Source organism: Homalodisca vitripennis, chromosome 5 (assembly GCF_021130785.1).
Source record: "Homalodisca vitripennis isolate AUS2020 chromosome 5, UT_GWSS_2.1, whole genome shotgun sequence".
Taxonomy (NCBI): Eukaryota; Metazoa; Arthropoda; class Insecta; order Hemiptera; family Cicadellidae; genus Homalodisca; species Homalodisca vitripennis.
Window position 1 is genome coordinate 46246303 of NC_060211.1, and position 22115 is coordinate 46268417.

Sequence of the window (22115 nt, forward strand, 5' to 3'; positions counted from 1 at the left end):
AAAGAAGTAAATAATTTAAGTCATACTAAGTCTCAGATTATTCAATGTATTCGAGTGACTTTGATGGATTTCTTTAAATTCGGGTGATTTTGTATCCAAGATAATTTAACCCCTTAAAGGTTTTATTTTGGTATGTTGTTGTTTTGCAAAAGTTTGGTGTTTTTACAGAGACAGGGTTTTAAAGTTTAGATATATACTTTTATGCAAAAAGTTACTTTTAATTTATATTTTCAAATTGTTGTATATCAAATGTACAAAGGAATTTTCACTATCCATGTTCGTATCATCATCACGTAACCAAAGCCAATTGTTTATATGTTCGATAAATTAAAGTAAGAAAAACTGCAGGACTGTTGCCATTCAACAACAACACGCGATAGGTGTTTGCAATGCTTGACTACATTGTACTCAACAAGGCAAACTGTCATGACAGAGGACTAAGAAGTGCTGATATCTAGTAGAAAAGGTTAGAACTACTTGTGTAACGCGCATTTGGCACAAACATTCTTTCTGTGCAATGCTACGACAGACAATACAATAAATTAGGAGTAAAATAACAAAGCGCAATATTACTGCAGCAGAACATTTATACAAAATTACTATACCTAACGTATATTAACATAAAAAACCATTTGTGGGCTAAAACATTAAAAAGATAATAATGAGGTAAAGTATCACTAGGAATCAATGCCATTAAAAATCAATCACGTGAAAAACGCTCGAGTGCTTAAAACAAAGATCAGATTTGTAAATATAAAAGTGAAACGCTGTATCATTTAAATGTGTATCATATTGAAGAAGACCTTATGGCTCAAGAAAACTATTAAATGACGCATTTTACTGTATGCAGCCATGCTGTAGGGTGGTTGTAAAACTGATTATTCATGAATGTAACTTTTAAGCCTAAAATGGAAGCAATATCGGTGGAAGGAGTATGTCGGAATCTTTACACACGTTTCTATTACAAGAGCAGGTTTACAAAAAAACGCCTTCGTAAGCATTTCAACCAAACATGTAATAAAAAAGCAATTCTGAGCCACAACTCATACACGTTATTAGTAACATATGTGTAGCTTACATGTAATTTTCGGTAACTGCATCATTTGAATGAATTTATACAACCATATTTGTACAATATACGCAAATCCAAATACATACTTCGTTACATGCCTCTGTTTGCATATTAATTGACCCAGAAGCTATGAATTGTAATTTTAATTTATAATTTTCGTGTGGAATGTGTATTAAATAATAATGCGTGTGGATAGAAATATGTTTATGTGACAACAAACTTAAAAAAGCAATTGTATACTTTTAGAACAATTTAATTATTAATATTTTACGATATATTACAAAATCATTGAGTGCAAAAGTTAAATATTAGGTGTTTTACAATACATAAAACTAGCATTTATCCTTGGTTTTGTTCGTAATTTATCTGCATTAAATTACATCTAACATTTAATATATTTTATCAAATAGTTCCAACGATTTCAGTAACATTAGAATTATTGTAGATCAATGTAGGAAATTCAACATTCCAAATGCTTCTTAACGAAAGCATTTATGATACACTGGTTATTACGATAGATTGAAAAAAACGTCCTTCGACGATGTTTGTCATACATTCACTGCATTTTTTGTCTGGTGTATTGCTGTGTATTTCCACGTGCAGTTACGCTGTTAAGCACGCAATTTGCAAGTTTGTGCACGTGTATGAGCACTTCGGGTACGTGTGAATTATATTTTGAACGGTAATATTCAGTTGTTTCTATGATAAAATAAATCTGTCAAGTATTTATTGACATAAATTTTATTTGACATAGGACTTAGAACTTTTTCCATACTTGATTTTGCCTTCTTTCCCAATCAAAAACAAATGCACACACACACACACACACACACACACACATATATATATATATATATATATATATATATATATATTTAATCAAAATACGTAGTTGTTACGCCGGGACTCAAACACGAATCTGTTACTTGCCGGGTGAGTGCTACCATTACACCACAGAGCCCTTACTTTTAAAGATTGAATTATTTTGTATTTATAGTTACCTAATCGCTAAAATCTAACTCTAAAAACGTTTATTTTTCTTTAGAAATTTACTTAGCTATTGCTAGATTACCTTCCATAGGCGCTTCACTCATCTAAACTTGCCGTCGACCATTTACATCTTATCATTGTTATTGGCTTGACTCCATTACTAAACTTAAGTAAACGTAACATTCTCCCCACACACTAAAGTCTATGCTAAAATACACTGATGCTTCTGCTCTCCAATATTGATAGGGAAAATTGTTTTTAGAAGCTGCTTAGAGGAGAACCACCACGTATTACGCGGTTTAGACTAGTTCATTCACTATAGATGTAAACGAATTGAAAATAATCAACAATGTTTACACAGAAAGGTTGATTACATTTGAAAGGCTCATTCAATTAATATTTTATTACTTTAGAGACTAAGATGGCGTATTTCGCTACTTTAAAGACCGGCGTAGTTCGAAATTATAATTAGCCTATAATAACACCAAGGATCATAAGAAATTTAATGTAAAATTTCAGTACACTAATTTTAGTAGTTTAAACGTGAAAGAAAAAAAGGGCACTCTCGCATTTATAATATTATTATTGTTAAGATTAAGTAAGTGGCATGTTCAAAATTTCGCTACTTCAAGTAATGACACAAAAAGAATTTGCGTCTAGTATAATATAATGTAAACCTATTTAATAATATTTATTTTTATAAACTATTCCTTAAGAGTATGATATTTGCGAATGTAGGTATTTATACACACACACGCACGCACACATACTTATATAAATTATCTGACACACGGTTACATATCTAACCATAAAACAATTTTTTAATATTTAAGGGTATTACAGGAGGCTTTATCAACTCAGGATTGCTTAACTAACGCTCTGAGCTATAACATTACTATCCGTCTAGCCCTTCGTTGGAACAAATACCATTAATTCTACTGTAGGATGGAATCACGTCAACAGTTACGTCATTGCAGTTCAGCAACGAGGCATTGGTTAACTTTGATTGTGAAACGAATTAGTTATTAAAGTGAGGATGATTGACACGGAATAAATTAAAATCTAGGCATAAAGTGGATGCACTTGCACTGTGAATACATTAAAATTAAAGTATTTTTTACACCGTTCCTTGAAGACATTTTTTTTACTAAAAGAAGGTAAGAATGCCCCATGCCTGAAGTGAAAGGATTCGCGAGATCCTTGAATAAAAAGTTTAATTTTATTTTATGCTCAAAATGTCCTGCGAATATACAAAATGCCAGTTAACCCGACATAAACGTATCTCTACACGTCCCAGCAAACAAAAAATAGAGTTCCAGCCTACTGAATGATATAATTCAATATTCTTCAGCCAAATTCTACCAATGGATTTGTACTATCATCAAATTAATTCTTCTCTATATAGAAATGAAGTTACATGCCAAATTTGCAGTCTAGAAGATATGAAACCCTGCTAAATGTCTTACATATAGGTAGGGATTTTGATATGTCACATGTTGAAATGCCAAATAATATTTTACTCTGTGTACATATTTATTTATTCCATGATCTTTTTTCGTTCCACCAGGAGATTTATAAATAAACATAATACAAAAATATTCACTCCTTTCAATCTTGATTTTGTCTGTATATACATGCAAGTCCATGCAAAATTTCAAGTCTATAGATTAGGTCGTTCCAGTATATCATTCGCATAGACAGATAGACAGACAGACCGGCGGCCTGACAGAAATTTGTCCACCTCCACTGGAGTTACCGTTGGAGGGTAAGATCCTTCGCTTATACTCCGCAAATTTTGTTGATTTCTTATAACTTAATACTTACGTATTTAGATATTAAGAAAGTAATTAATATATAGCGGGTAGTAGTTTTATTATAAGAGAGACCCAAGCGAATGATTCGCATCATTAAGAGAGGTCATTGTGGCAACTCAACAAAGAACGCTGAAATGTAACATCTACAATCACTAACACGGTGTTATATAGGGGGCTGTTTCCGCGCGGATGTAAATCTCCACACAATGTCGGACACAAACAAGTGGTAGCGGCAGTGGGGGAACTTTCTCACCACTATTGTGGCAATATCTCCACCTCTGTGAATATTTTATGGGTGCTGGAATATTGCAGGTATCACCCCCTTTGTGTTTGTGGAAAGTGGGACACTTTTATAGTTACGTTTGCTCTACTTCTCAGTTTGCTGATGTATAACTGTTTTGCTTTGTAGCCAACGCCACGTAATTTCCAATGCTCGGTTATTAGTCTACTATGAGCACAATGCTTGAATCACTTCACTTATGGAACAAATTTCCCAGAAAAAAGCAAAAAACTTATATGAAAAGCTATTTTGTTTAGTTTAAAAAAAATACGATTTACAATTAATTAATTTATTTATTTCAACGATCAACACAAATTTACATTTAACATACCCACTTTTATCGTAAAATGTTATTCCAAGTGGCAGAAGAGAAATGGAATACATTGAAGTATTAACAGTGAGTGCAAACACATCCTAAATTAAACAATAACAAATTATAAACTAAATAACAATAATTACAAAAATAAAAAAACTGTGCAAATGATAACAAGTAACGTCTATAAATAAAATCAGTTGTAATAGGAACAATGAACAATGTATAACAAAATAACAACGTAACAATGGCAAGAGCTATAAAAAAGTAATAACAGCAAGCAAAATGGTATAGTTTTTTTATATATATATAAATGAATTCTACAGTTTGTTTTAAAAATTTCGTGCTAAAAAACAGCTCTAGAGTAATGAAACTTGTTAGCCCCATGAGTGATGGCCTATGTTAAAGTTCGTCAAACAAAGAAGAAAGTATTTAGCTTTGAGGTCTGTCTATTTAACCTATATGTGTATTTGTGCGATAACTCTTGATAGAAAGGTCCTAGAGTATTGAAATTTTGTCTCTTTTTTCCTCTCAATTTTGAGCTTAAATGGTGAAAGTAACGTTTGTCCGTTTCTCTGACCGTTTATGCCATAACTATTACACGTTAATATGTGTCGTTCCTTCGATATCCCACTGTATCACAGGCGTATTCAAAAATTTACGTACAAAAATCAGTTAGTTTGGCCTTTTATTTTAGCTTTATTGATTCATCATAAGAGAAAACCATTAGCAATAATAATAATAATAATAACATAAAGATCGCCTTAAATATTTAGTCGTTGGTAGCTTAAGTGTTATATAATGATCGCATTTATAAGCAGGTACCAAATTAAATGTAATTACACGAACTTTAGTTTATAAATTTATTGACTGAGTGTTTCTTGGTTGTACGCAATACTTAGTTTTGTAAATTGCTGTTCACTTTATCACTGACACTAGTAGGCGGTAACGTTTGTAAGTTACTGAAAGTCCTCGTCAGTATTTATTGTTTCCTTTTTTCTTAGAAGAGAAATATACTTCTTGTAAAAGGAACCGCTGGTCCTAATCGGTGTTTAAATTCTTAGTCCTGTATAAATTCAAGAATCCTAGTTGCCTTTTTAATACCGTCCTGTTGGTATGTTCTTTTTTGGTAATTGCAAATTTGATACGCTTATATTTAGTATAATTTCTTTGTAAAAAATAATATTCTTACCTAATATTTATGCTTACATAAATATTTGAAAATGGTTTTGTCATATTTAAACTTTTATATTACTCATATGTTATATGTTAAAAATTTTTATATTTGTGGAGAATTTCTGCAAATACATGTATATCATTCATTGCCAAAAAATTAGTAAATAAATAAAAACGGAAACACTGCCTACTTTTCGAGGTCTGCTATCTGATGTCTTCCTCAGATGGACTATATAATTTAGGAATCTCAACAATCTTAATGTGTGTCACCTAACACTAATTTTAATTTGAACTATATAGAACAGATCGCAATGCGCCGCCGACTCACACCAATCTACCGTTGACAACCAACCATTTGTCAATAGTAAATAGTGATCATCACGACAGAAGCATGATGATGACAAATCACGGAACGTGAGTGAGTCTCTTTATATTGACTCATACTAGATGAAGAAATTGAAACCATACTACCATTCGCGTATATTTATTTTCATTTTTTACTCCGAGTATATAAGTTTCCTGTCTCTTTTTTCACTATGGAGGCCAGAGCGAGCTAATTTTAACTGAAATTTTAGTCATTCATTGGTCATATAGTTTAAGAATTCTTTCCCTATTTATTGTTCTACTTTCAACCGAATGCATACGTCACTTTTTTCGTGTTTAGTTATTCTAATATTAAAGAGTTAGATGACTCACGTATAGCAGTACTGAATTTTAATATCTGAGCATTAGTGCAGCCTATCATTCTAGGTAGTAAAAAATTGTATTTTTGTCTGTCCAAACGATTTATCTTTAAATCAAATTGATATACTGACTTGAAATTTTCCAAGTAATTTCATTATCTATAGGTAGCGTAGAGTTTGTGGTGTAACTTCATAGGATTTGATTGAGTTTCAGTGAAGATGTGTATATATCTGTTATGAATAACAATAAAGTTAACGAAAAAATCGCAAATAGTTTTTGTAATGAACTGAGCACAACTACGTGGCCTCAACGTAGCTTATTACGTGACGCGTGGTGAAGCATACTTCTACCTTATTTTGTAAATCCAGGTTTTGGATTCATACGTGCCATTGTTTTTGTTTTTAAGAGACTTTGTCTAACTGTGGTGAGTGTTAAAAACGTGGTTCCAATGTTGTACTTTCTACCTACTTTGCTAATATTTCTCCGAAAATCCTTCGACGCAAGGGATTTCGAAAGTTGGGATTAATAATAAATTCGTCAAAACAAGCTATATTTGTATCGAAATTGACTATACAAAAGAGGTGATAAACTACATACATGTGAGAAATTACTTTCGAACCCTGAAGATCATTGAATATATTGTGTTCCAGGGATGTTCCAGAACGACGGCCAGAAGCTGCAGGGGACTTTGTGCGACCATCAGTTCATCTCCAGCAACTACACTCCATCATACGGTCGTTTCTACTCGCCGCGGTATCCTTCTAGTTACCCCAAGCATATCAAGTGCGCCTACAGATTCAGAGCAAGGTTTGTATTATGCAGTGAATTTATTAAGTAGCCATAGTGAAATAATGAATATAGTAGGAAAATATTTGTATCGAATATAGTTGAATCAACCCTTATCTTCATTATCTGTATACTTTGTGTCTTTGGCTTAGGATTGTATTGTTTTGCTAACGACTTTGTTTTGTCGTTTTTTATATACAGGTTGATTGAAAAGTAAATTGCACACCCTCTTAACTTTTTTAAATTTTAGATATATAAAATCTTACTAGCTAAAAATGATTACGCTAATAATGGTATACCTCACATTTTTACTCTCAGGGGACAGGGGGCGGAGCAACTAAAAATTGTCAAATAGCACTTATAGCATTTTTCATATAATTTGAAAACTATCATTAGTTGTGTAATCCTTTGTAGCTAGTAAGAGTGTAATAAACAGATTTCATATATCCAAAATTATAAAGAAGTTAAGGGGGGTGAAACTTACTTTACAAAATTATATGTCTGGGGCTGTTATTTCTCATGGAAAGTGGTCCGATTTTAATTTTATAAGAGTATTTCTTATTGGCTAACCAAGACCTTTGAAACAAGTTATAAGTGCTCTTTGAAAACTTTGAGTTGCCCTCCACACCTCTGTCAACTGAGGGTCAAAAATTTAAAACCTATCATTATTAGTATAGCCTTTTGTAGCTAGTAAGAGTGCTACAAACAGATTTTATGTATCTAAAATAATAATAAAGTTCAGAAATGGTTTAACTTAATTTTCAATCACCCTGTATATGTTTATTGATTCAGACCACATCGAAACATTTTATCACAATGCAACCATTCGCATATGTCTATCTCACTATTGGAAGCCATATAACTTTTATATACCCGTCTAATTATCATATATTATGCCAGCTCTGCCTTAGATTTACTAATTAACTAAAGTACTGGTATTCTTGGTACAGCCAAAAAAAAGCAGCTTACTTGATTCAATTCACATCCTGAATGTGCTCAGCTGAGTTAATTATTTATTGCTGCAGAGTCGAATGGTTGAAGGGGGTCGGAATGATTTGCATTAGTTGTTATCAACCATTTTACGAGAGGAGATAAACGGTGGTGGAATAAAAGAACTTAATTAGTAACTAAAGGAAGATAATAGACAACAGTACTTTCCCGATAAGCCAAAGCTAACAAAAGACAACTCCAAAGTATCAGTATAAAATTTTTAACAGGTTAAAAATTTGTCAACTAATATAACACAATATTCAACCATCACTGTTGTGAGATAATAATATACTATATGTTCAACGGTTGGGAATATTAAGATGAAAACCCTAGCTCATTCAACGCAACTTAAAAAAAATAATCATCAATTACAATTACTAAATTACGAATTAAGCGTAATTCACATCTTTAACAAATCGGTGGATGAAATAAGAAATTTGTATATATTTGTAAGAGTGATTTTCCTTTCATATAAATTTTAACTTAGATCACGTCTTTAGTGAATCTCTTTATGTGAATTGACATATAGTGACGCAAAATGGTCCCCGTAAAACATTTAAACCAAAAGATTTTACAGTTGTAATATAATTTTATACATTTCTAAATCACATAATGTCAGATTTTCTAGCTGAGGATCTTATAACATAAAAAAATACTAATACGCAAAATGCTACGTATTTTATTTTTGACCTTATTATTTAAAATAGACGGTTTATTGTTTTAAACGTTGATAAATTTTTGTCTGTAAGGTACTATCAGAGTGATAGTAACGTACCGAATTAGAAATTTTAAACTATGTTTTAAAAATTTATATATATAATACAAAACAAATTACATGTTGATATGAGATTACGCGGAACAAATGTAACAGTTTGCGAATGTTATCGACGCAATTCTGTTGTTAGTTGCAATATCCAATGCTCTGCTAAACTGATTGATAACTTAGATAATGTTTTATTATTTTAGATTATTTTGGATTGAACCGTACCTTGCTATGCAATCAAATATTTGTGTGAATGAGCCATTTACTAGAAAATGGTAGTTTATCCTTTCGTTTATTAAATGTTAATTAAATTGTGTTTTGATTAATAAATCTTAATATTTTCCTCACACTTCAGTATGTCGTTAATAATTTGTGTTCGGATATGAGCACATAACTATAAAGGACTATAACAGTCTTTAGATGACATTTTTAAATTATCACTTTTCGTACATGTTTTGTTTGTGGTAATAATTTTTAAATAACAAATAAATAAGAATTTTTTAAAACTACGATATATCATAGATAAGGTGCAATCATTCTCCAATAGGCACTTTCTTATATGATATTTTAAAGAGGAATTCACCTGTAACATTCACACCTTGAATAATACCTCTCAAATATCTTCCAACTACCTCAGTACATTTATGGTTGGCAATTAAGGCCAAGGAACATGGCTGAAGACCAACTGAAGTGATGTTTGTCCAGCATTCAAATGAAAGAGGCTATAGATAGTTACGTGTTTTTTATACATTAATAGCAATCACAATTTAAAATGTTTCATTATCTACAGTTCAAAACCAATCGACTCAGTCAACTTTGCTAAGGTGACAAGAGTCGGACTCCCATATAATATGTAGCGTGCTCACAATGATGTACAGTGTTGAAGCAGTCGTCAACAAATGGATGAACAAGTGCCTTTCCGTGCAATTCAAACACAATCGACTCAGTAAACTCCGCTAAGGTGACAAGAGCCGGACTCCCATACAATATGTAGTGGGCTCACAATAATGTACAGTGATGAAGCATTCGTCAACAAATGGATGAACAAGTGCCTCTCCGTGTAATTCAAACACATTCGACTCAGTAAACTCCGCTAAGGTGACAAGAGCCGGACTCCCATACAATATGTAACGGGCTCACAATGATGTACAGTGATGAAGCAGTCGTCAACAAATGGATGAACAAGTGCCTCTCCGTGCAATTCAAACACATTCGACTCAGTAAACTCCGCTAAGGTGACAAGAGCCGGACTCCCATACAATATGTAGCGGGCTCACAATGATGTACAGTGTTGAAGCAGTCGTCAACAAATGGATGAACTAGCGCTTCTCTGTGCAATTCAAACACATTCGACTCAGTAATCTCCGCTAAGGTGACAAGAGCCGGACTCCCATACAATATGTAGCGGGCTCACAATGATGTACAGTGATGAAGCATTCGTCAACAAATGGATGAACAAGTGCTTCTCTGTGCAATTCAAACACATTCGACTCAGTAAACTCCGCTAAGGTGACAAGAGCCGGACTCCCATACAATATGTAGCGGGCTCACAATGATGTACAGTGATGAAGCATTCGTCAAACAAATGGATGAACAAGTGCCTCTCCGTGCAATTCAAACACATTCGACTCGGTACACTCCGCTAAGGTGACAAGAGCCGGACTCCCATACAATATGTAGCGGGCTCACAATGATGTACAGTGATGAAGCATTCGTCAACAAATGGATGAACAAGTGATTCTCCGTGCAATTCAAACACATTCGACTCAGTAAACTCCGCTAAGGTGACAAGAGCCGGACTCCCATACAATATGTAGCGGGCTCACAATGATGTACAGTGATGAAGCATTCGTCAACAAATGGATGAACAAGTGCCTCTCCGTGCAATTCAAACACATTCGACTCAGTAAACTCCGCTAAGGTGACAAGAGCCGGACTCCCATACAATATGTAACGGGCTCACAATGATGTACAGTGATGAAGCAGTCGTCAACAAATGGATGAACAAGTGCCTCTCCGTGCAATTCAAACACATTCGACTCAGTAAACTCCGCTAAGGTGACAAGAGCCGGACTCCCATACAATATGTAGCGGGCTCACAATGATGTACAGTGATGAAGCAGTCGTCAACAAATGGATGAACTAGTGCTTCTCTGTGCAATTCAAACACATTCGACTCAGTAATCTCCGCTAAGGTGACAAGAGCCGGACTCCCATACAATATGTAGCGGGCTCACAATGATGTACAGTGATGAAGCATTCGTCAACAAATGGATGAACTAGTGCTTCTCTGTGCAATTCAAACACATTCGACTCAGTAATCTCCGCTAAGGTGACAAGAGCCGGACTCCCATACAATATGTAGCGGGCTCACAATGATGTACAGTGTTGAAGCAGTCGTCAACAAATGGATGAACTAGTGCTTCTCTGTGCAATTCAAACACATTCGACTCAGTAATCTCCGCTAAGGTGACAAGAGCCGGACTCCCATACAATATGTAGCGGGCTCACAATGATGTACAGTGATGAAGCAGTCGTCAACAAATGGATGAACTAGTGCTTCTCTGTGCAATTCAAACACATTCGACTCAGTAATCTCCGCTAAGGTGACAAGAGCCGGACTCCCATACAATATGTAGCGGGCTCAGAATGATGTACAGTGATGAAGCAGTCGTCAACAAATGGATGAACTAGTGCTTCTCTGTGCAATTCAAACACATTCGACTCAGTAATCTCCGCTAAGGTGACAAGAGCCGGACTCCCATACAATATGTAGCGGGCTCACAATGATGTACAGTGATGAAGCATTCGTCAACAAATGGGTGAACTAGTGCTTCTCTGTGCAATTCAAACACATTCGACTCAGTAATCTCCGCTAAGGTGACAAGAGCCGGACTCCCATACAATATGTAGCGGGCTCACAATGATGTACAGTGATGAAGCATTCGTCAACAAATGGATGAACTAGTGCTTCTCTGTGCAATACAAACACATTCGACTCAGTAATCTCCGCTAAGGTGACAAGAGCCGGACTCCCATACAATATGTAGCGGGCTCACAATGATGTACAGTGATGAAGCAGTCGTCAACAAATGGATGAACTAGTGCTTCTCTGTGCAATTCAAACACATTCGACTCAGTAATCTCCGCTAAGGTGACAAGAGCCGGACTCCCATACAATATGTAGCGGGCTCACAATGATGTACAGTGATGAAGCATTCGTCAACAAATGGATGAACTAGTGCTTCTCTGCGCAATTCAAACACATTCGACTCAGTAATCTCCGCTAAGGTGACAAGAGCCGGACTCCCATACAATATGTAGCGGGCTCACAATGATGTACAGTGATGAAGCATTCGTCAACAAATGGATGAACTAGTGCTTCTCTGTGCAATTCAAACACATTCGACTCAGTAATCTCCGCTAAGGTGACAAGAGCCGGACTCCCAATACAATATGTAGCGGGCTCACAATGATGTACAGTGATGAAGCATTCGTCAACAAATGGATGAACTAGTGCTTCTCTGTGCAATTCAAACACATTCGACTCAGTAATCTCCGCTAAGGTGACAAGAGCCGGACTCCCATACAATATGTAGCGGGCTCACAATGATGTACAGTGATGAAGCAGTCGTCAACAAATGGATGAACTAGTGCTTCTCTGTGCAATTCAAACACATTCGACTCAGTAATCTCCGCTAAGGTGACAAGAGCCGGACTCCCATACAATATGTAGCGGGCTCACAATGATGTACAGTGTTGAAGCATTCGTCAACAAATGGATGAACTAGTGCTTCTCTGTGCAATTCAAACACATTCGACTCAGTAATCTCCGCTAAGGTGACAAGAGCCGGACTCCCATACAATATGTAGCGGGCTCACAATGATGTACAGTGATGAAGCATTCGTCAACAAATGGATGAACTAGTGCTTCTCTCTGCAATTCAAACACATTCGACTCAGTAATCTCCGCTAAGGTGACAAGAGCCGGACTCCCATACAATATGTAGCGGGCTCACAATGATGTACAGTGATGAAGCATTCGTCAACAAATGGATGAACTAGTGCTTCTCTGTGCAATTCAAACACATTCGACTCAGTAATCTCCGCTAAGGTGAAAAGAGCCGGACTCCCATACAATATGTAGCGGGCTCACAATGATGTACAGTGTTGAAGCAGTCGTCAACAAATGGATGAACTAGTGCTTCTCTGTGCAATTCAAACACATTCGACTCAGTAATCTCCGCTAAGGTGACAAGAGCCGGACTCCCATACAATATGTAGCGGGCTCACAATGATGTACAGTGATGAAGCAGTCGTCAACAAATGGATGAACTAGTGCTTCTCTGTGCAATTCAAACACATTCGACTCAGTAATCTCCGCTAAGGTGACAAGAGCCGGACTCCCATACAATATGTAGCGGGCTCACAATGATGTACAGTGTTGAAGCAGTCGTCAACAAATGGATGAACTAGTGCTTCTCTGTGCAATTCAAACACATTCGACTCAGTAATCTCCGCTAAGGTGACAAGAGCCGGACTCCCATACAATATGTAGCGGGCTCACAATGATGTACAGTGATGAAGCATTCGTCAACAAATGGATGAACTAGTGCTTCTCTGTGCAATTCAAACACATTCGACTCAGTAATCTCCGCTAAGGTGACAAGAGCCGGACTCCCATACAATATGTAGCGGGCTCACAATGATGTACAGTGATGAAGCAGTCGTCAACAAATGGATGAACTAGTGCTTCTCTGTGCAATTCAAACACATTCGACTCAGTAATCTCCGCTAAGGTGACAAGAGCCGGACTCCCATACAATATGTAGCGGGCTCACAATGATGTACAGTGATGAAGCATTCGTCAACAAATGGATGAACTAGTGCTTCTCTGCGCAATTTCAAACACATTCGACTCAGTAATCTCCGCTAAGGTGACAAGAGCCGGACTCCCATACAATATGTAGCGGGCTCACAATGATGTACAGTGATGAAGCATTCGTCAACAAATGGATGAACTAGTGCTTCTCTGTGCAATTCAAACACATTCGACTCAGTAATCTCCGCTAAGGTGACAAGAGCCGGACTCCCATACAATATGTAGCGGGCTCACAATGATGTACAGTGATGAAGCATTCGTCAACAAATGGATGAACTAGTGCTTCTCTGTGCAATTCAAACACATTCGACTCAGTAATCTCCGCTAAGGTGACAAGAGCCGGACTCCCATACAATATGTAGCGGGCTCACAATGATGTACAGTGATGAAGCAGTCGTCAACAAATGGATGAACTAGTGCTTCTCTGTGCAATTCAAACACATTCGACTCAGTAATCTCTGCTAAGGTGACAAGAGCCGGACTCCCATACAATATGTAGCGGGCTCACAATGATGTACAGTGTTGAAGCATTCGTCAACAAATGGATGAACTAGTGCTTCTCTGTGCAATTCAAACACATTCGACTCAGTAATCTCCGCTAAGGTGACAAGAGCCGGACTCCCATACAATATGTAGCGGGCTCACAATGATGTACAGTGATGAAGCATTCGTCAACAAATGGATGAACTAGTGCTTCTCTGTGCAATTCAAACACATTCGACTCAGTAATCTCCGCTAAGGTGACAAGAGCCGGACTCCCATACAATATGTAGCGGGCTCACAATGATGTACAGTGATGAAGCATTCGTCAACAAATGGATGAACTAGTGCTTCTCTGTGCAATTCAAACACATTCGACTCAGTAATCTCCGCTAAGGTGACAAGAGCCGGACTCCCATACAATATGTAGCGGGCTCACAATGATGTACAGTGATGAAGCATTCGTCAACAAATGGATGAACTAGTGCTTCTCTGTGCAATTCAAACACATTCGACTCAGTAATCTCCGCTAAGGTGACAAGAGCCGGACTCCCATACAATATGTAGCGGGCTCACAATGATGTACAGTGATGAAGCAGTCGTCAACAAATGGATGAACTAGTGCTTCTCTGTGCAATTCAAACACATTCGACTCAGTAATCTCCGCTAAGGTGACAAGAGCCGGACTCCCATACAATATGTAGCGGGCTCACAATGATGTACAGTGATGAAGCAGTCGTCAACAAATGGATGAACTAGTGCTTCTCTGTGCAATTCAAACACATTCGACTCAGTAATCTCCGCTAAGGTGACAAGAGCCGGACTCCCATACAATATGTAGCGGGCTCACAATGATGTACAGTGATGAAGCATTCGTCAACAAATGGATGAACAAGTGCTTCTCTGTGCAATTCAAACACATTCGACTCAGTAAACTCCGCTAAGGTGACAAGAGCCGGACTCCCATACAATATGTAGCGGGCTCACAATGATGTACAGTGATGAAGCATTCGTCAACAAATGGATGAACAAGTGCTTCTCTGTGCAATTCAAACACATTCGACTCAGTACACTCCGCTAAGGTGACAAGAGCCGGACTCCCATACAATATGTAGCGGGCTCACAATGATGTACAGTGATGAAGCATTCGTCAACAAATGGATGAACAAGTGCTTCTCCGTGCAATTCAAACACATTCGACTCAGTAAACTCCGCTAAGGTGACAAGAGCCGGACTCCCATACAATATGTAGCGGGCTCACAATGATGTACAGTGATGAAGCATTCGTCAACAAATGGATGAACAAGTGCCTCTCCGTGCAATTCAAACACATTCGACTCAGTAAACTCCGCTAAGGTGACAAGAGCCGGACTCCCATACAATATGTAGCGGGCTCACAATGATGTACAGTGATGAAGCATTCGTCAACAAATGGATGAACAAGTGCCTCTCCGTGCAATTCAAACACATTCGACTCAGTAAACTCCGCTAAGGTGACAAGAGCCGGACTCCCATACAATATGTAGCGGGCTCACAATGATGTACGAATCTCTCCATGCAAATAGCGCCTGCCCGGCCCGCCTCTGGGGAGCAGTTTCATTTTGCTGCTCCAAACTGTTTTGTTTTTAAGGCGCGTACTCATGTTTATACAGAGGGATTCTTTTATATATAAACTCCAAATCTTTGAAACTACAACAACTAACAATAAACAATTTCACAATTAGATGTCTTTCAAATATTTTTTAGTGTTATATTTTATTATTGCGAGTTATTATGTAATGAGTATATAAAACATACTTATTATCCAAATCTTTAAAAAATACATGCTAAACGATGTATAATATCTTCTAAATTATAATACATTTCAATATTTGATTAAACTTAAAGTTATTATAATAAGTAATATTATATTAATTAATTATATTACAAAGCCTTAAAGGTCTATGCATCAGTCATCATAAAATAGTTAGACTTTTATAAACCAAACGAAATTTTACAGTAATATTATTATATGAGGTTGAGTGGTAGAGAGAGCTAAATAGCCCTAACTCCGCCTCTAAAATAAAGGGATATTTTTCATTATATATGAATAGTAAATGAATAATAAAAATAAAGTCTAAATTAGTTTTTATATACAAAGCCAGAATAGAATATTTTCAATTAATTTATGAAGGGAAGTCAAATGAAAAATTTTCTAAATAATTACTGTGATATACTGATTAAAAATTACATTTTAATAAAAATGATTAGAGCATCTTACCTGTTTTTTGTACGTAACCTGAGGTTAATTATACATCCTACCCTATAAATGTTAGCATAATATTTATACATTATTTTATGAATAAACACCTTTTGCATTGCTTTATGTATAGAATTTTGAATACGTAATCAGTAAATCATCATAATCTAAATATATATAATCTGCCTGTAGCACCGTCACACCGAAGTTCATTGAAGTTAGTAAAAAATTATTTCGTAAATAATTACCAACAATAAAGGTATTTAAAATATATATTAATATGGAACAGTCTAGTGTAGCTGCATAATCACAGTACTATGCCTATTAGACATTATTCATAAAGAAAGTTATATAATGTTCATTTGCTAGGTGGAATAATACAGTTAAACATGTATTTTGAATTGGATGATATTATTACAGGAGTATTAGAAACGTGTTTTTATCAGAATGTATTAGGCCTATAATTGTAAAAGTTATTTTGATTTAACGATAAAATTCGAATACAAAAATTTAAATAATACATTTTATTGCTATTACATATATCCATCTTTCAATGTGGCAATACTGTTACCTCATAAATAAATTGTCTTATCCCATGAGTTCTTAAATGTATATGATATCGACAAAGAACTTACTTCGTGTATCGAATAAGTAGTAATATGAACGAAAAAACATAAAATGCCATAGCTGGTAAAAAAAAAAACAAAAAGAAAATAAAACGCTACTCTGGGCTATTACGGATTAAAGTCATATACAATCACATTATACATTTGATATACCAGCTAGTTTAACTATTTTAATATACTAGCTACGTTAAATAATTGTATATACTATCTAGTTTTACCGCACCATTACAGATAATAAATTAGATAATAATACAAATAGATGACTATATACTAAAATTGTACTGTGACCTTATGGCTACGCTAGACTACTACGGGTAAAACAATGTATATGCCAGCTAGTTTTAACTATTGATATACTAGATAGAATAAAAAGAATAATATACTCTATATAGTTAAACCAACACTAGACCAGATAGTAAAATAAGATGATTACTCTCTGTGCTGGTACTCAATGTACTATTTTGACCATATAGCTTCACCATGATGTTACGGGTAAAAAAATTTATTTATATAGATACGAAATTCAATCTTCGTTTCTTAAGTGACCATTTATTTGAACGATATGTTTTCGGCAGGGGAAATTTTAAATGAATTATATTTTTTTCAACCCGAAATACTTCCTTCTATTAGAAGCTAAAAGCACAAACATTATAAAATTCATTATGTGGAATCACTATTAAATAGTTCCTAAAATACATAGACATAACTTAAAAAAGATTGCATCAATTATGAAACTGCAACATATCTTTTTCAAAAATGCACAATATCAAGACTTGTATCCTTCGTAATTTTTCAATATTATTATGCCGTTTAACAAATTCCAAGGCAAAGTTACTCTCATGTTTTACACCTGCATTTAAAAAATTATTGTAAAGCAATACAATTTTAAGATGCGATGCAATTGGTTTACTCTTAAAAGTCTATATAGGAAATAATTATATATTATTCTTTATAGTTAACGTACCCATTACTTAGTTGACATTGTTCATACGTAGAAATAATATTTTTAAATGTAAACTTAAAAAATAAATCATGAAAAAATCTAACACCCAATTTATAGAGATTTAGACCCTAGTGTGGAAACGCGTGATAAATCACGAAGAGTGGCTAAGAGCGTCAATTTTATCACCATGTAATCCCGTTAGTAGTCACGCACCAATCACGTGCATGACCAAACCTAACACTCGTGTAGTCCTGTTGATCTTTGCACCTGGTCATTTCAGTTACTGATTGCGAGGGAGATTAATTATCGAAATAATACTTATTTGAATATTGTTAGGTCAGCGCTCAAGTCAGTTCACTTTGTTATAGGTCTAAAGAACGGATTCGAGTTGTATTCGAGGAGGTGACACTTCAGAAAGGAGACGTTAGGTAAGTCCAGGTTCTTGTTATCCTGTAGTTAGTTTTAAATTCCTGATGCAGTTCCAAGACGGAGACATGTATGAAGGCTTTGCTAACTATTTTTAACTTGGTTAGTATAGTAATGTGTGCATTACTTTTTGACTAAAGGTAGCCTAGTGTTTGTAATGAATAAACTTTTTCGCCAGGAAGTTTCACTTCTCGCTGGTCTATACCTTCCATTTGGACCTTCACTGAGCACATAAATACCGATCTCTCACAGATCAGTGATACCTTTTAAATCTGAAAAACTTAATAAATTTCCAGGAACAGCACATCAGTACCAAAAAATTTTGAGATATTGGGGAGTAAGAGTATATCGTTACGTATAGCCTACTGCAGGAGATGACTGTTGGACTTGATGGGGTTCCTTAAGGGTTAAGAGCTGTAGGTAGCAGAGCCATATGGGTGTGCCAACTCTGCCCGCATTTGCATGAGAGGCTGGTTAAAATATGGCTTCCTTTTCCTAAGATACATGATTGAGATTATAATCCAGAATCTTTCCTCTATGATCTAAATACCTCGTGAATAAGGCGGTCCCAACCTTATTTAGCAGGAGTATACTGTCACTCCGGAAGGAGGGCAAATATCCTTTTGGGAAAAAGAGCAATTTAACAGCTCCTTGCTCTAAAATTCAAAAAAAATTATAAACTCCAATATTTTTAAAGCATCGCAAGTTGAGAGTCACAGGAGAGGCATTATGCTCGTAATTCAAGAAATGATTTACTTCCTGTCTGCCCAAAACATATCAAAGATCTCACCACATCGAGGTGGGTTGACATTATGTACCTACGGTGTAAATTAATTCAAAAAGGGTTATCAGTTAGGGAGACCTCTACCAACAAAACAGGTGAGTTGGGATGAATTGCAAATGATTAAAGGTGTCTGAAATTCTAAAATTTTGATGAACATACTAAATCAGCCGGTGTTCTCGTCATTGATATCACCAGCTAAACTGCTTTGAGGTTATTTGGTATTTTATGGGGGAGATTCTTTAGCATATTAATACCCCAAAGTGTCCAAGAAGGAATTCCGGTTTGGGGATGGTATTATTACATGTTTACATTGTAATAAGAGGCTATCTGAAATAAATTGAATGATCCGTTCTAGAGTATAGTGTTAAAAATGAACTACACAAATAAAACTAGCTACGAAAAATATATTATTAATTAAATATATACTCCAATTCACTACACACTATATTTAACATGATTACAATTTTAGATATTTTATATCTTTGGGTTTATGAATAATTTAAAGAGTATGTAATCAAATCATGGTAATTAAATATTGCATTGTAACCGTTTTATAGGCTTCATTAAAAAATATAGGTTTATCACCAACAAATGGTCGTATCAGATGACATTAATGAGGACGTTAAACCTATTTTCTATTACTTTGCAGATCTTAATTTTCTAAACAGTTTAAATCACAAAATTCCAACGAGTCTCTAAAGTGTTAGTAAAGTGCTAGTTTTATATTAAAATTTCACATGTAAACGTGTAATAAGTTATAAACGGATATTTTCCAAGTTGTTTTATAAAGTCCAGAGTGCCAAACAAAGATATCATTAATATGGGACCAAGATTAACCTTCCTGTACCGTTATCACAGTAAACACATTTTTTAGAATGTTTAAACTTTAAAAAATTAATAAAAATTACGCTTTAATTTTTTTTCTCTTTCCATGGCACCACACTTGTAGTTTTAGATTTGTCGCTTACGATTCATTGATAAAGTTCCATCAATAGTTTGCATTTGTTAAGTATTCCATTATTACTTTTGAAACTTGAATGTGCAAACGTAAAATTTCGCATGTCAAAGTCTTATAAAAAGCAGCTAATGCCAAAAATAAATAACATTATTTATTTTCAAGGAGACGAGTGACCATTGAGAATATTTTAACGTACACTAATTGTAGCTTTCAAAGATCCCTTATTCGATTAGCTTCACCAGAACGAATTCAATAGTTATGCTATATAAACTCCTAAATTCCCAACTAATATTTGAAGATTTAGGTGCTAGCTGTTAGCACACTAGGTGATTAGGCATACAATAGCTTTGCTTTTTAATATTTTCAGATTGTAGGTATTTTGTTCAATAAATGTTAAATACTCGTATGTAAGTTTTATATAACTTGAAAACACATTAAAACAGTTAAATAGCATTATATTTCAAAATATTTGGTAAAATATTGTAACAAGAAAATAATTTTATTTCCAGTGATTTATAACAGTGTTGTAAACTGGTCCACTACGCTATCAGCAGTGGTATAATCAGACAAGGCTGTGAGATATGGCAACATAACACGAACACCGCACTTGTAATGCCATTTCCCTTGGTAAAATTAGGTTTGATTTTAAATGTTTACATAAATTTACTACATTTACGTATTATTTGTTCATTACGACAGAAAATAAATAAATAAATTATTAGTAATATTTTATCTTGAAATATTAACTTATAATAATTATTCAAACTAATTTTTATTTCCTCATCCCGTTCGTAATCAAGCGTACAATTAAATGCAACACCGGATATAATAAATTATATTAAAGGTTTATAAATGAGAATGCCTATATTAATTTGTTTAAAGGTACTTCGTAACTATTTCTATATGGGCAAAGGGCTTTATCCATTCACTCACTCATTTATCTCCATAATCATCTTCCTAATATATCTCATAATGTGGATTAACCACCAATAGGGCTTTAAATACGGTTATAACCCATAGAAATCCTAGATGTTTGTTTTTATACCTTTTAATATCTTGGTAAGATAGATTATGATACACGCATGCATTATCCTCTTAACTAAAAAGTTAAACATTTTCACTGAAATTATTTACTAACATATTTTTTACTGTGAGACCTGTAGAAGACCTGTGTATTTGTTTTATTTTCATAATATAAGATAAAAATAAAATTTCACATACAAAAAGCATTCTGATATTAATGAGAAATTGTGATTATTCCACATGAATATGAATTATGAATAGCCTTATTGTCAAATTCTGACCGATTTCACTGAAATTTTACATGAACATTCTTAGGTTCTCTGGTTAAACAATCGCTCCGGGCTATGGCAGCCATGGTCTTGAAAACTCCCGTAACATTCCATCTATTATATGTATGTACTTAGTTTAGTCAATATATAGTAAATCTACTTACAGTAACCTGCCAAATTCAAGAATAGTAAGTATAACAACTTATACACATTTAATCAGGCGATAGTAAATGTTTGTTGTTATTTACCTGTCAGTCAATTACAGTTTACAAATGCCACGTTACGTTCACAAGATATTCTTTGTCTGGGTTTGATTTTACTGGGATTTTAACCAACTTGGTAAAATTTCATAATTTATTACATAATAACTGTGTTTACCTAAATTCTAAGGACTTGAAATCTTTCCTCCCTTTATACTTTTCAACACGGACCTAAAATAGTTAAATGTTCACTGAAAACGTTGGAATTATTCAATAAATATTATGAAATATTGCAGAAAAATTCGAAAAAAAAAATCATATTTATAAAAGTCAGTGTCTATCTCCGACTTTAGGGTACAAATCTAAAAAGATCTAATCTAAAATGGATACATTAGAATATCTGTAAGTGACACTACT

At 34.8% G+C, this 22115-nt stretch overlaps 1 protein-coding gene across 1 annotated transcript in view; it reads left to right on the forward strand.

The window, feature by feature from the left end:
• LOC124363452 (neuropilin and tolloid-like protein 2) overlaps positions 1-22115 on the forward strand; it is a 1362382-nt gene that overhangs the window by 1124801 nt on the left and 215466 nt on the right. The window contains exons 6-7 of the mRNA XM_046818700.1: positions 6980-7136; positions 18407-18466. Coding sequence (XP_046674656.1) covers positions 6982-7136; positions 18407-18466 — 215 coding nt within the window. The 5' untranslated portion in view covers positions 6980-6981. The remainder of the gene's footprint in view (positions 1-6979; positions 7137-18406; positions 18467-22115) is intronic.